The 17070-nt window shown below is 36.9% G+C and overlaps 1 protein-coding gene across 4 annotated transcripts in view; it reads right to left on the bottom strand.

Annotated features, from left to right (window-relative positions):
* The window catches only part of LOC131052781 (serine/threonine-protein kinase TOUSLED), a 167900-nt gene extending 151090 nt beyond the window's left edge, over positions 1-16810 (bottom strand). The window contains exons 1-8 of one of the 4 annotated variants that reach the window (XM_057987403.2): positions 16698-16810; positions 14959-15223; positions 14050-14139; positions 13092-13304; positions 12920-12982; positions 12690-12737; positions 12370-12477; positions 11977-12021 (exon numbers count right to left, since the gene is read on the bottom strand). In XM_057987403.2, the coding sequence (XP_057843386.2) occupies positions 11977-12021; positions 12370-12477; positions 12690-12737; positions 12920-12982; positions 13092-13304; positions 14050-14139; positions 14959-15168 (777 nt within the window). In that variant the 5' untranslated portion in view covers positions 15169-15223; positions 16698-16810. Of the gene's footprint in view, positions 1-11976; positions 12022-12369; positions 12478-12689; positions 12738-12919; positions 12983-13091; positions 13305-14049; positions 14140-14958; positions 15224-15789; positions 16636-16697 lie in introns of those variants that run through there. The other 3 variants (XM_057987402.2, XM_057987401.2, XM_057987404.2) reach the window with 3 other exon arrangements.
* Between the last annotated feature and the right edge of the window lie 260 nt (positions 16811-17070).

Raw genomic sequence — 17070 nt, 5'->3', positions numbered from 1 at the left:
CTAGAGGATAATGGGTACAGAGTGACCTTCATGGACAACAAGGTGTTGGCTTGGCCAAAGAATTCATCTATCAAGAAAGCTAAAACCATTGGTCAAAGACAAGGCTACTTATATGAGTTGTGCACAGAGCTCAACCTAGCCCTAATCCATGAAACTACAGATGCTAATGAAGTTTGGCATAGAAGACTAAGTCACCTGAATTTTAGAGCTTTATCATCAATGGGAAACCTTGTCACAGGCCTACCTAAGTTAAAGCAATATCATTCAGGGGCATGCAAGGGATGTGCACTAGGTAAAAATGCTAAAGGTGTTTTTCAAAATAATACTAGGAAAACAAGCAAAGTTCTAGAGTTAGTTCATTCTGATGTATGTGGACCTATGTCTATACCTTCTTTAGAGGGATTTTTGTATTATGTAATATTTGTTGACGACTACTCTAGGAAAATTTGGATCTACTTTCTGAAATGTAAAAAATCAGAAGAGATCCTTAATAGGTTTAAGGAATTTAAATCACTAACAGAAAACTACTCAAGAAATAAAATCAAAACCTTAAGAACTGACAATGGGGGGAATACACCTCAGATTTGTTTAAAGACTTTTGTAAAAATGCTAGGATCAAGAGGGAGCTTACTATACCCTATAACCCTCAACAAAATGGGGTAGCTAAGAGGAAAAATAGGACAATTATAGAAGCTGCCAAAGCCATGATTCTTGATCAAAATCTAAATACCAATCTTTGGGCAGAAGCAACAAGCACTGCTGTATATATACAAAATAGATGTCCTCACTCCCATCTTGAAGCTAAAACCCCTGAGGAAGTCTTTACTAAAACAAAGCCAGATATCAGCCACCTTAGAATATTTGGGTGTCCTGTCTATATTCATGTACCTAAGGAGAAAAGATTAAAATTAGAGCCTTCTGGAAAAAGGGGAATACTTGTAGGATATAGTGAAACCTCCAAGGCCTACAGAATCTATATACCTGGTCAGAAGAATATTGAACTAAGTAGGGATGTAATCTTTGAAGAAGACTTAGCCTTCAAAAGAGCCCAAAGCTCAATAGAACCTGAAGTCTATATCCCCACTCCTAGAATAGAGGAAGACTCTGCTCCTGAGCTTCAGAGGGAGAGTCTTGAGGAAAATGTAGGTGAAACTCAAAACCCACCTAGAGAAAACCTCAAGAAAAGACCACTATGGGCCACCAAAACTGTAGAAGAAGCTCAGAAGTATGCTGCTCCTTCAGGAACCTTCAGAGAAAGTAAAAGGCCTAACAAACTCGCCAACTACGTCGCTCTCATGAATGATCTCTCAAATGCAGAACCTACTAATGTATCAGATGCACTTAAAAAATCAAGTATGGAAGAATGCCATGTCTGAGGAATACCAATCCATTATGAAAAATGATGTTTAGGAGATTGTCCCCAGGCCAGCTGGGAAATCTGTTGTCACTTCCAAATGGCTCTTCAAAATCAAACACGCTACAGATGGCAGCATTGAGAAACACAAGGCTAGATTTGTAGCCAGGGGGTTCTCTCAAAAGGAAGGAATTGATTATGAGGAAACATTTGCACCTGTAGCCAGATACACCTCAGTAAGAGCGGTCTTAGCCATTGCAGCATCAAAGGGATGGAAAGTTCATCAGATGGATGTTAAGACAGCATTCCTTAATGGTGAGATCTCAGAATAAGTATACCTAGAGCAACCTGAAGGGTTTGAGATTCATGATACGGAGTCTCATGTGTGTAGACTCAAGAAAGCTCTCTATGGGCTTAAATAGGCTCCCAGGGCCTGGTATGAAAGAATTGATACTTATCTCTCAAAATTAGGCTTCTCCAAGAATGATGCAGATCCTAACCTCTACTATAAGCAAAACAAAGGTGATATGCTAATATTGATTTTATATGTTGATGATTTGTTAATCACAAAAGAAGATCACCTCATAGATCGGTGTAAGAAAGACCTTGCTAGAGAATTTGATATGAAGGACTTGGGACTCCTTCATTACTTCCTAGGTTTGGAGGTATGGCAGAATTCTGATGGCATTATACTAAACCAAAGTAAATATACCTTGGACATTTTGAAGAGATTTGGAATGCTAAACTGCAGACCCATGACCTCTCCAAAGGAAACAAACCTTCATAAACTTAAGGAAGCAGCAACAGAATCACAACCCTCAGATCCTACTCTATATAGGCAAATGATTGGGTCCCTGATGTATCTTGTAAATACGAGACCAGATATCTGTTATGTAGTTAATGCCTTGAGTCAGTTTATGTGTGAACCAAAGGAAATAACCCTGGTAGTAGTAAAACATATCATGAGATATCTACAAGGTACCCTAAAACTTGGTCTCAAATATGAGAGAGTTGAACTAGACCTACACGGATTCACAGATTCAGATTGGGCTGGAAGTGTAACTAACAGGAAAAGCACCTCAGGGTGTTGTTTCAGTTAGGTTCAGCCATGATATCCTGGATCAGCAAAAAACAGTCATCAGTAGCACAGAGTTCCACTGAGGCCGAATACATTGCAGCCTCCATGGCTGCTCGAGAGGCAGTATGGCTTAGGAAGTTGCTTGTGGGGTTATTCGGTGAACCAATGAAGCCTACAGTTATTCATTGCGACAACCAAAGTTGTATAAAACTTTCAGTAAATCCGATGTTTCATGACAGATCCAAACATATTGAGATTCCATATCATTATGTATGAGACATGGTAGATAGGAATGTGATCCAGTTGGAATACATTTGTACAGGAGATCAGACAACAGATTTTGTTACCAAACCACTTTCAAGGGTGAAAGTTGAGCACTTCAGAAAAGGTCTTGGTATGATTGAAATGTAATTTGCTTTGTACTCCTATGCTTATTAAGATGTTTTATGTGTAAACTTCTTTGTCATGTTAGGACTTTTTATGGGTTTAAACTCCCTGTGCTCATGTCCAAGAGGTGACGATCTCTCCGATAATGAACACTTGTATGTAGACATTATAAGGTGACGATCTTGAGATGTTCAAACCAGTTATCATGTTGGATCTCTGGTATGCCATGGATGTGCCATGATTGTGTTGTGGTAAAACATTTTAAATAAAATGTTAGTGCACATACCGCAACTTGAATAAGTAGAGAATTTAACTATTTTCTTATACTTATTTCTAAAGTATTGCGTGTTTAGGCAATACTGATATCACGTGCTTAGGTGATATCTTGTCATCACAGGTTGATGTGATGAACGTTTGTATCACATGTTTAGGTGATACTTCATGTCATCTGCTTAGGTGATGTGATTTCCTATATCAGATGATTAATGATACTTCATGTCACATGTTTAGGTGATATGATCTTCTAGAGAGGCAGATTACGTAAGGAATACTGACCATCATTAGAAATGTGATATTAGATATGTTGTCTTCCATTTATCTTCCCTAGCTAAGAGGGAGTGTTAATACATGATAGCCTCGGTAAGATAAATGATTGAATGAGAGATAAATGAAGTCTCTCATTCAATCATCTATCTCATCGATAGACTATGATAAGACTACAGTTATCTTATATATACAAATTAGATTATGATAATGATTCAGCTATTATATATTATGAACATGATACACGATCTAACTATAATCGTATCCTTCGATTCATAAATATAATCTTGCATTAACAATCGGGTTCTTAACTAACACCGATTAACATCAGTTACTAAACATAGTTTACAGGACACCGATTGGCATCGGGTCTAACACACCGATTGGTATTGTGCGTATTGTTAATGCTAAACACACCGATTGGTATCGGTCTTAATGTCAAATGCTCACACACCGATTGGTATCGGGTTTGACTGTAAATACTTACCCACCGATTAAGTATCGGGTTCAATGATTAAATGAATACACACCAATTATCAGTTTGAAGAGGCACAATCAAGTAATATCTTGATCGGTAATGACTAATAGTCATGACCGGTCAAGGTATTGCTTGATCGCCTATGTTTGCATATATATATATCAATCGATGAAATGAAGGAAGATCATCGAAACTGATAAATATTCTTTCTCCATCTGCAACATACCAGACAATAATCAATTTCATTGTATTAAGAAATAATACATATTTGAAAGAAAAGATAGGCAAGAGTTTCGGAGTTGAGGGTTAGAGGTGCCTTGTGAGTCTTACCCCTTATCAGGGATCCAGGTTTGGTAGTGAGGCATACTAATAAGAGGAAGTCTAACACTTTCACAAAGGCAAGCAAAAAGAGCGGGCATCAAAGGAAAGGGATGCTAGGAAGGAGAACTCCAAAATTTAGACAAAAACAAAAGAACAAAACAAATTTAGACCAATATCCTAACAAGAATAAAGATGATCAGGGATATCTCATGACTCTTACCACTTTCAACGATTGGAGTTCAAGGATGCTATGGCAAAGATACTTGAGTAAGGGGAAGGCTAAAACTCTAGCTCCGAAGGGTGACTCGATGTAAGGATCAGAGAAATGAAGTTCGGGGGTGCCATGGGAAAGTTAATTAGATAAGGGGAAGATTGAAACTCTAGCTTTGATGAGTGAATTAATGTAAGGAGCAAGGAATCAAAGTTCAAGGGTGCCATGGGAAAGGTACTTGGGTAAAGCGAAGGTCAAAACTTCAACTTCGACGGGTGACTCGGTGCAAAGATCTGGGAATTGGAATTTAAGGATGCCATGGGGAAGGTACTCAAGTAGAGGAAGACAAATACTCCAACTTCAATGGGCAACTCAATGTTGGGCAAAAGGCATGCCAATAAGGAAAATCTTGAAACTCCGACAAAGCAAGAGAAAAGAGTGGGTTTGAAGGAAATAGATGATTAAATGGACAACTCTGAAATCCCAAGAAAATGAAGGAATGAAGGCGAGGGATTGACGAAAAGTATACCCAGACAAATAAGTCCAATACTTTGACACGAATAAAGGCAAAGTGGAGTTGGTTAAAATGCATATTGGAAAGGGAATCCTTGAAACTCCATGAAAGCATTTACCTTAAAAATTTGGATAACAAAACCTCCACATCTTGAATATTTAAAGCCTATGAGGTTGGGCTCCATCAAGCTTAGCTCACAAAAAGTAGGAAATGGGCTTTTGGTCCACAAACATAAATTAATTGAAAAGGGGACATTACAAGCATTACTCAAAACCAAGTTGGTAGATAGACAACAAACAAGGTAAGGGTCTAACTATTTGGAAACCAAAAAGCAACAAATTAGAGTTATCATCCAAAATGGATCATGTGGCCAAAAATGAAGGAATAAAAGGTGTCCAATAGGGGCAAAGACAGCATAGTTGATCCAAGTCGCAGTTCAAGACAAAGGCCTCTTCAACGCAGACCAGCTTCAACCAATAAGATATCCTCCTTTTCCATTATCCCTCTTGCAAGATCAAGTGACCAAATTTGAAGGTTTTTATTTAGGCAAAAAAATGACAGGAGCATGGTGGCATTTCGAGTGGACATCACTCATAGAATATTGTTAAGTTCTTTCAAAATTTTGTGATCAAAATAGAAGAGATGGAGATATGATCTTAAAGTTGTATTTTATCTGCTATAGCATGTTTTAAAGATGCACCACACTTATCAATTTCGGTGTGTACATCCTCCTCAATGTAAGCATGCTATATAAGTGGATGAGGGGTTACGTAGTGAAGAGATATGTCTTCCCACATGGAAAGACACATCTCTTCCCTACGTACCTCTCACCACAGTATATAAACTAGTCACCGTTTACTTACCCGATCGGAAGGAGTGCGACTTGTTTGATAATCGCTTTACCACCCGATACCATGAACGGTGTAACCGTTGGTCAAACGCGATAAGTTGACTTTGGTTTTATTTATCATTAGTTAACGTTAACATATTAGTATATGTAATCAAATTAATTTATATATATATATATATATATCGAAAGCATGAAATAGTACGACTGACGTTACAAAATTAACACTCCCTCTTAACTAGGGAGGACACATTTCATGTTAGAGAAAACATCACAATTCATCCATTGATCGTGAAGAGAGGAGATATCACACCATAGTGATATTCACAGATATGGTTCAACAATGAATATCAAGTCTCATGATACTCACCATAACTCATAGTTATCAAGTAAGGTATGTGCACTGGCATCAAGTCACATGATGCCTACCATACTAATAATGATTTCATGGCATGTCCATGAATATTATGTTCATAATATTCACCATGAAGATCTCTATCATAATTATGGTTTATTTAATGATATCAACCAACAGATATCTACCATAATGTCTCAAAGATATATATACTATCATGACATGTCCACAGATATTAAGTCACATGATATCCATCAAGATAGTTAAATTGATAATTGTAAAATTGTCACCTTACAATATCAATTTGAAACAAGTGTTCATTATTGAAAAGTCTTCACCCTTCAATAATGTTCACAGAAGGCCCATGCAGTCATGGAGTCACACACATGACAAATAAAAGAGTTTACACACTAAACATCTTTAAATATATTAGTATATCAAAATAAATGAGACTCTATCTCAAAATTAAATAACATTTTCAACCATACCAAGTTTATCTCTAAAGTGTTCAATCTTGATCCTGGAGAGAGGCTTGGTAAGAATGTCTGCAATCTGATCACCTGTACTAATATAATTCAGTCGGATCACATTCCTTTCCACCATATCTCGAACATAATGATAAGGAATCTCAATGTGTTTAGACCTGTCATGAAATACTAGATTCATTGAAAGCTTGATGCAACTCTAATTGTCACAGTAGATGACAGTAGGATTTAAGGGCTGACCAAACAGTCCTACAAGCAATTTCCGAAGCCATACAACTTCTCTTGCTCCCATGGAGGCTGCAATGTATTCAGCTTCTGTAGAACTCTGAGCAACTGAAGATTGTTTTCTATATATCCATGAGAGCATTCCTGATCCTAGACTGAAGCAACATCCTAATGTGTTTTTCCTGTCAACTATGCTTCAAGCCCAATCAGAATCAGTGAATCCATATAGGTCAAGTTCTACATGTTTATATTTCAAACCAAAACCAATAGTTCCTCGAAGATATCTCAGAATATGCTTTGCAGCAACAAGATGTATTTCCCTAGGTTCACACATGAACTAACTTAGTGCATTTACAGCATAACATATATTAGGTCTTGTGTTTACCAAATACATCAGAGATCCAATAATTTGTATGTAGAGTGTAGGATTTGCAAACTCTGATTCTGCAGCTATTTCCTTTAGCTTGTGCAGATTTCTCTCCATAGGTGTGGTCATGGATCTACAATCCAACATTCTAAATCTCTTGAGTATATCAATGGTGTATTTTCCTTGATTAAGGATTATACCATCTGCCTGCTGCCAAACTTCCAATCCAAGGAAGTAGTGAAGAATTCCTAAATCTTTTGTATCAAACTCAGAGGCTAATTCTTTCTTACATCGAGAAATACAATTATCCTCTCCTGTGATTAGTAGATCATCAACATCAAGAATAAGAATTAATAATTCACCATTGATTACCTTGTAGTAGAGATTTAGATCTGCTTCATTCTTGGAAAACCCTAATTCCAAGAGATAGTGATCAATTCTTTTGTACTATGCTCTAGGGGCCTGTTTCAGTCCATAAAGAGCTTTCTTTAATCTACAGACATGCGATTCAGCCTTATGAATCACAAAACCTTCAGGTTGCTCCAAATAAACTTCTTCAATCTTACCATTCAAAAAAGCAGTCTTGACATCCATTTGATGGACTTTCCATCCTTTAGATGCTGCAATAGCCAAAACTACTCGGACAGAAGTGTATCTGGCAACAGGAGCAAATGTCTCTTCATAGTCAATACCTTCTTTCTGTGAGAAACCTCTGGCAACAAACCTTGCTTTGTACTTCTCAATGCTACCATCTGCTGCATGTTTGATTTTGAAGAGACGTTTAGAAGATACCACAGATTTGCCTTTAGGCCTAGGCACAATATCCCAGACATCATTTTTCAGAATTGACCGATACTCCTCTGACATAGCATCTTTCCAAACTTGATGCTTGAGCGCATCTCCAACACAGGAAGGTTCTGCATCAATGATCTCACTCATCAAGGTAGTATAACTGGAAAATAGGTTAGGTCTCTTACTTTCTCTGAAGGTCCCCTTTGGAGCAGCATAATTTTCAGCTTCTTGAAGCATCTTTTTAGCTCAAAGTGGTCTCTTCCTAGTTTCGGGATAATTTTCTTCTAAAGGTAAGCCTTGAACTTCATGCTCAGCATCTTCAGGGGTCTCCCTCTGAATCTCAGGGGTGGAATCCTCATCCAAGCTTGTAGGAGGATCTTGGTGTTCTAATTCATTAGAGCTTTTGGACCTCCTGAATGCTCTGTCTTCCTCAAAGATGACATCTTTGCTTAGTTCAATTTGTCTTTGACCAGGTATGTATATTTTGTAGGCTTTAGAGGTTTCACTGTACCCAACAAATACTCCTTTCTTTCCAGAAGGTTCTAACTTTGACCTCTTTTCTTTGGGGACATGAATATAGACTAGACAACCAAAGATCCGGAAATGACTTATGTCAGGTTTGTTGTCAGTAAAGGCTTCTTCAGGGGTTTTATTGTCAAGAAGAGAATGAGGACATCTATTTTGAATGTACACATCTGTCCTAGATGCTTCAGCCCAAAATGAAGTTTCTATATTTTGGTCAAACAACATAGCCCTAGCAGCTTCTACTATAGTCCTATTCTTTCTTTCAGCTACCCCATTTTGTTGTGGGTTATAAGGTACAGTTAACTCCCTCTTAATCCCAGCATTTATACAATAATCTTTAAACATATCAGAAGTGTAATCCCCCCCATTGTCTGTTCTTAAGGTTATGATTCTTACCTGTCATATTTTCTGCAAGAGCTTTGAATTCCTTAAATTTAGAAAGGATTTCTTCAAACTCTTTGTACCTCAGAAAATACATCCAGGCCTTCCTAGAATAATCATCTACAAATATTACATAATATAAAAATCCCCCTAATGAGGGTACAGACATGGGTCCACATAAATCAGAATGAACTAATTCTAATACATTTTTGGATTTACTGTTGCTAGAATTAAAAGACCCTTTAGTATTCTTTCCCAAGGCACACCCTTTGCAGGCTCCTTCGGATTTTTGACTTAGCTTGGGTAAGCCGATCACCATCTTCTCTATCTTAGGTAGGGCATGGAAATGAAGGTGCCCTAGTCTTTTGTGCCAAAGTTCATTCGAATCTAAAGTCTCATGAATCAAGGCTAGAGGTGGAGTGGTGCAAAGTCTGTAGAGGCTCCCTTTTCTTACTCCAATGGTGTGGGCTTTCTTGATGGTGGAGTTCTTTGGCCAAGCAAGTACCTTTCCTTCCATAAAGGTTAATCTGTAACCCTTATCTTCAAGTGCAGAAACTGAGACAAGCTTTCTCTTTATACCAGGTACAAATAGAACTCCAGTCAGATGTAGGGATATGCCTGACTTTAGGTTGATATTGCAGGTTCCTATTTCGATAACTGGATAATTTGAGTCATCACCAATTGTCACTTCTTCATTTGAACTTTCCACAAGTGTATCTAGATGCTCACGAAATCCAGTGATGTGTCGAGATACTCCGCTGTCATTCGCCCATGTGTTGAAACTGGAGGTGACTTGACTAGAGAGGGCTGAGTAGAAGACTAGCTTCTCGAAATTACTCCCTTTCTTAATTTCTGCCATTGAAGCTTGTTGTTTGATCCTGTCTGGACACTTCATTGCATAGTGCCCATATTGGTCACATCTAAAACATTGTACTTCAGAAATGTCTCTCTTCTTCTTTGAAGACCTCTTCCCATTTGAGTTGTTGTCCCTCTTTCTCTTAAAGTTCTTCTTCTTTCCTTTCTTGTGGGAATTAGAGTTTAGAACTTGAATGTCTTCATCACCATTGTTTTGTTTTATTCCTCTTGTGACAAGCCGAGATTCCTCTTGAATGCAATCGGTTTTCAATCTATCAAACTTAGGAAATTTAGAACGAGCACTGATTCCTTGAATGAACGATTCCCATGAGGTAGGAAGTCCATTTAGGGCAATCATAGCAAGTTCTTTGTTGTCTACTAGATGTCCAATAGTGGATACTTGATCCCTAAGCTCAGTGATCCTCGAGAAATAGGATGTAATTGTTTCTCCTTTATTCATCTTTATATGGTGTAGTTGATTCTTTCGGGTGAGAGCCCTGCTAGTGTTGTTGATTTCATAAATGTCAGCTAGTGCTTTGAACATCTGAAAGGTTGTCTCATATTTAGAAATAACTGGTACAATGTGGTCTCTTACTGAATCCACAATTATCTTAAGGGCCTTATCACTATCCTTGCTCCACTGAATTTTCTCTGTATCATCAGAGGGTTCAGGAATTTCACTTTTGACATGGGAGTCAATTTTATTTTCTTTCAAAACAAGCATGATCCGAAATTTCCAAGATACAAAATTTGATGTTCCATCTAATCTATCTTCAAACCTAACTCCGGTTGCCATTAGGATTATGGGAATGTGATCTTAGTAAGAGCCTAGTGAAAGTTTATGAGATCGTTACAGAATTTTAATATGATCTTCCTTAACTTCGCTCTGATACCATGTTGAGACATGGACCAGCTAGGACTCGAACCTAGGACCTTCCATACGCTGCTGAGTGCTCTACCACTGAGCTACTAGCCCCTCTTCGACCAATCCATCGTCGGTTCGGGTGTGGCTTATTTCCAACACCAACACCCCCCCTTAAGCCACACCTCTCGTGTGCTTGGGGCTCCTAGCCTGGACCTGGCTCTGATACCATGTTAAGTTCTTTCAAAATTTTGTGATCAAAATAGAAGAGATGGAGATATGATCTCAAAGTTGTATTTTATCTGCTATAGCGTGTTTTAAAGATGCATCACACTTATCAATTTCGGTGTGTACATCCTCCTCAATGTAAGCATGCTATATAAGTGGATGATGGGTTACGTAGTGAAGAGATATGTCTTCCCACGTGGGAAGACACATCTCTTCCCTACGTACCTCTCACCGCAGTATATAAACTAGTCACCATTTACTTACCCGATCGGAAGGAGTGCGACTTGTTTGAGAATCGCTTTACGACCCGATACCATGAATGGTGTAACCGTTGGTCAAACGCGATAAGTTAACTTTGGTTTTATTTATCATTAGTTAACGTTAACATATTAGTATATCTAATCAAATTAATATATATATATATATATATCGGAAGCATGAAATTGTACGACCGACGTTACAAAATTAACAAATATCAAGTGAAAATGAACCTAAAATTTAAGATCACCTAATTCCATCATTCAGTTTTCAGCCAAGTGAAGATTACTCTTGAACAAAAAAACCAGCCGTAACTGAAGATACCAGTTAGGTGCACCCCATAAGTGCTGCAACAGTGGGGTTAGACACTAAGTTTATAAAACTAACAAGAAAGTTTCTTCCTCCATTAACTAACCAAGGAACTAAAGAAAAATCCATGTTTAGTCACCCTGTAAAGTTATTAACTTATTTTTGAATGCATGAGGACGATAGACAGAGCCGGAGGAAACAATTATAGCATCTTATATAATATGGAATCAGTTTAACTATTCCATGAGAATAATATCTATTTATAACTCTATCACAAGGTATTTGAGTAGGAGCAAAAACAGTTCCAAAATTTTCTCAAGTGGTATTTAAATTTCATGTGAATGCATGCTTTCATACCTTTCTATTCAATGTATCATGTAGTTGTTTTTTTCTCAAACAGAACGTTCATAGTTTTGTAACGATAAATTTAATTTATTTAAATTTTTTTTTAAAATAAGACCAAATTTCATCCAAATTGCAAAAAGCAAATGGTTGCACAGAATGTTACAAACAAATTATTTAACTTTTTTAATCTGCAAAAGAAGAATTTTTCTGTCTCTTCTATAAAGTTTAAATAATAGAAAGAGTAAATAACCATCACCTTTGTCTGTCTCTGCTGTTCTTGTTCTTTAACTTCTTTCAGCTCCTGTAAGTGATTCATTTCTTATACGTCAAGGGAATAAGTGCATGTAAGTAGCCAAAGCACAGCACTAGCAAGATAAATATTTAGAATGAAGTATCCAGATTCCAGACTATAAAAAAAAAAAAAAATCACATAGGCAAGCATGCTTAAGCCAGAGTAGTACTGCATGGGTCACCCGCCAAGAAGTCTGGGGTCTTCACCCTTGTGAGCATGGGTGACAAGTGGACCATTCATGGTCCTAGAGATGGGTTCTTGTAAACCACTACTCATGAAATATATATCACCATAGATTGGCTCAAAGATACACAGTTGAATCCCAGAAATATATCACAAAAATCACATATTTCCAACCTTCTCTAGCTGTTGGCACATTTTCTGGTAATCAGAAGCTTCATGGCGTACTTTACACAGCTCTTCTTCCAGCAAAGCAGACTTTGTCCTCAGGGATGCAATCTCACCCTACATGGCTTTCAGACGAAAGAGTCAAATAAAAGCTTTAGAGTGTGAAACACAACCAAATAAAACCTACAAGTCTCATATGGAGTACAGATCCACCATTTATAAATCAGCATTTCCCATCCATCATATGAATTTTCCCTTGAATCTTGATAACCAAATAATTATTATAGTTCTCCAAATAAGCGTCATCAAATACAATCTGCTGTGTCTACCTGTGAACAATTCTGGTCACTGTGCTCGTTATTTTTTGGTCGAACCTCCTGACATGTGCCAGATCAACATGTTAATATTATAATATAAGATAATAAGAAAATAGTTGATATGGTAGAACCCATGAGATATCCAATCATTTGGGCAAGCCTCCATTGGAAGAATTGCTAAACTTATATGAAAGCTTGTTTAGTAGAAACTTGACAGCATTTAAGTATTATAAAAAGCTAACCTGCTGGGATACAGATAGGCTCATTCCTGATTGCATTGATGCTTCTGGCACAAATCTTTCTACCTTGAAGAAATTATGTTATAATTTTTTAGCATAGAATGAGAATTGCAAAGCCAATGGCACAGGTTATACAATATTAAAAGGCATAAATTGGATCCAAATGTGGATCTACCTTGTGTGATATGCTTTCACTGTTTCCATTCAATAATCCCACTCTAGAAGGAGAAATTGATGATTGCCTTTCCTCATTTACCTTCGAGCTGCGTCCTCTTGCTACTGCACCACGTCCTCTACCCCGGCTAGCCCTTTTTTTGCTTGTGTCTTCTCGATTGCTAGTTTGAAGGTCCATAGTGTCAGTAGAAGACTTATTTCCATCGACAAACACCTGAACGACATGTATGTTCCAAGATTGAAGGATTTTACTTAATTTCAGCAATACAATACAACAGAGCACTAACTAATGACAAGGTTGCAAAGCAACACTACAAAAAGGAAAACAAATCTATAGTAAAAACCAAAAAGAAGGATTAAACAGAGCTAGAAAAGACCAAATAGCAGAAGATGGGAGATAAACCTCTTCCTTGTGCTTAACACCAATATCATAGAAGGGCAGGATTGGAAGGATTGGAACACTATAATATAGCAGGATTGGAACAGTCTGTAATCTAAATTGAACAGTCATTTTGTTTCACTTCCATACTCTATTAATGAATAGCATTAAAACTCAGCAGACCCCATTTCCAATTGGAATCGGCTATTCAACAAAACTCAGTAAATTTCAGCAAAAACTTGGAGTAGACAAGTAAATGGTTGACTTTCTCGGCTATGATATTTTTGCACAAGTACTTGGCAAGTTTGCAATCTATGAAGGATAGATGTACTCAAAAGGCATGAAAGTTTTAAATGTGAAAATGATGAGACACACTTCTTTAGAAAATTAAATTGTATCTGTAAGAAATGTTCTGATGTCTTCTATCTTGGATACTTTTTCTAATCATTCTATTTTTTCCACATATTCGATGAAAGAACAAATTATATTGAATTGAATAAAGATTCTAAAGTTACAATACCGTGATATGAATGATCAAATAATATCTATAGACTATGCACAAACAAGGTAAAAATGGAACCTCGGCCTGGTGAAAGATGGATGTCTCCTCTCCGTCATTGTAGCGTTGTCGCTTGTGGGGATTTGCTTGAATCAAAAATTCTCCACCCATCTGAAAGAAATTGAATAAATAAAACTCATACCAGCATGTTAAAACTCAATGATGACAAATTCATTTTTAATTTATTATAGCACAAGCCTACAAGAAACTATGGCCAAAAGTAGAAAATTACACGTCGCTACTTTATAAATGCTTTGGTAGATTGAGATCCAAATCATCTTCTCCATATAACAGACAGAATAACGAATAAGAGTTTAATTTTGCTAATACAGCTAAATTGGTATCATCTCAAAAGACTGCAACATGGAGTTGGCTAAGGTATTGCATAGATTTCAAGTTGCACTTTGTTATTTGACCAAACCCTTCTTTCAGGGTTGAAGATATAAAACGTGATGTCAAAACCCATTCATGCCTAGACAATGTTAAACAAATATAACGTTGAACCTTAAAAACCACTCAAACTTACTAACAAGCCCTAAATTTGTGGCATATACACGAGTACATGCAAAGTAGCCTGATGGAACAAAATAGGAAGATTAACTGCATTTACAAAATATGTATTCACTATCTTTAGCAGAGAAATATTGTCATATTATGGTTGTCACGGTGGATTTTCCTTTAACAATACAAGATGCAAGGAAATATTTAATTTAGACAATAAATAGGATTCAATTATGCATTTTACAGCTAAAATTGCTTGTTTTCGTACAGAAATACATTGTTTTTGTAACTCTGTTGTTCAGTTTATATAACATAACTATTGTATTCTTTGGTGTAATGGATGTTGCATTTCTCTCAAATAAAAATAAAGAAAGATAAAAACCATCTCAAAATTCTATGCCTAATAATTATATAGTTCTAGAAACTTACATCATCATCGGTGTCTGTGGAGGAGCTTGAAGGTACTGCAACCTCCTCAACAGCCCCAGCCTTTGCAGGTAGATTTTGCCAGTTAGCTTGCACAGGTGCAGAAGGCGCCTTGCCTGCCATTCTAGCTTCCAGTTTTGCAAGTTTCACAGGCAATGATGAGTCTGATTGATTTGAGCTGGAAGAAAAATGCATTAGCATCTCCTCAGACATTGTTTAAAGAAAATGCCCTGCCTCTGTCTGCCCTCTCCAATGCCTCTCCTCCTACCTGAAAAGGAATTCGAAGTCCAAATTCAGTTTCTGTTTCACCTTGACAATTGAAATAATTGTCAGCTTCGACCCATATAAATACATGTCTGGAATTCCCCTACAGGCGCACCCATAATATTTTAGCATCCACATCCAACACTATAACCCATGATGGCATTTGGTAACTGACATGGGCATGTACATATCCATGATAAAACAAAAAATCTACTCTGCTTTGAAAAAATCGGAAACCAAAAGTGACATGCCTGCATGCCTTCCTGCCCTTTTCTTAATATCTTCACCTAAAGGAATGATAATGCAGTTAGACCAAATAGATGCCAACTAAAAGATTAATCAAAAATAGAAATGAGTAGGTATTATCATGAGATGGATGCTGTCAGGCATCAAAACTAAAATATATTGTATTGAAATCTAAGCACTTGGAACGTCACAGAAACATATGAAAGAAGTAATACAATAGAGGACAGCACAGAAACTATGGGACTAAATGAGACAAAAATTTTAAAAAAATGAATAATTTGGTAATTGAAAATTCACGTTGCAAAAATACTAAAAATCACCTACCCTGTAAATGATAAGAGAATATGTATGAGATAGTTGTGTTAGAAGAGCATCCAGCCAAATGCATCTCAATTGCAAACTAGGCACCTCGGTAGTAACAGATACATGCTACAAAGGCAATGTAAAGTGCAAGCACGAACAAATGATACAGCAATGGTAAGCAGCATCTGGACTCAAAAATTTCATTTAAAACAATTTGTATACCTTGTAATCCGATCGCGAACTGAGATCAATATTTAATTATCAAAATTGGGACTTTGACTTCTTGGGGGTCAATGTATGTTTTGATTGGTAAAACTTATGTCCTCTCCCCTCGTTTCAAAGTACTCCTGAATACTTTGGATCTTGACATCAAAACCTTAACATCCTTGGAGTCAATTTCCGCACTCTTGGATCATTTGGGCCCGAAAAAGCCATCCGTGGATAGCTTCCATTCAAAGGAGATATGCAGAAAATGAGCGGAAAACAGAAAAGTAAAGAGAAATAAAAGAGACTAGTGTCTGGCCAATTAGGTTCCGCGAACCATTTGGGCATTTAGGATTTGAACTAGGACTTGGCTAAAACTGGCTGTCCCACAATTGCACACAGAGCTATTGGGCAGTTTGGGTATTTAGTTATTTCTAAAATAGGACGGATGTGAGCAGAAAAACAAGAGATAGGTACTTCTTAGGCCAAATGGCCTAGACCAAAAGTGGAAACAGATTCAACTAGCTGATCAGTAATATGTATTTTGCTATGGGTTATAGAGTCAAAGGCATCACATACTCTCTGTAAATGACAAAAACACAAATGAAGTACAAACACGAGATATATTTAATTAGCAAACTTGCAAAAGAGGGCACCCTAATAATTATGAGCCCTACTTGAAACCTATACCTTACAAAGAGAAGTCAGGAAACCGAGATGCATACCTTGTTTTAGTTCTTTTTGTGTGGGTACCCCAACAGCCCTAGTTTATATTTTGGGTAATTTTTCCGATTTGATCTAATCTTATATTGTAGGAATGTATGTAATGGCATATGGTGGAAGGGTTAAGGGTTGGTTTGCTTATTAAACATAATAGATATTGTGATTCATTTGTATTAAATAGGAGTGTATGTTATGGTATGTGGTGGATAGGCTTAAGGTCAAGGGTTGATTTGATTATTAAATACATCAGATATTGTAATTCATTTACATTAGTAAGTGGTATTATTTTTTATTTTTTATTTTTTATTGAATAATCTTAAATTTCTAACAAAATAATAATAGTTAGTTATTTTATACATGTATCTTAATAAATTT

Source organism: Cryptomeria japonica, chromosome 6 (genome assembly GCF_030272615.1).
Source record: "Cryptomeria japonica chromosome 6, Sugi_1.0, whole genome shotgun sequence".
In the NCBI taxonomy this organism is placed as follows: domain Eukaryota; kingdom Viridiplantae; phylum Streptophyta; class Pinopsida; order Cupressales; family Cupressaceae; genus Cryptomeria; species Cryptomeria japonica.
This window is presented reverse-complemented; position numbering and strand designations above follow the sequence as displayed.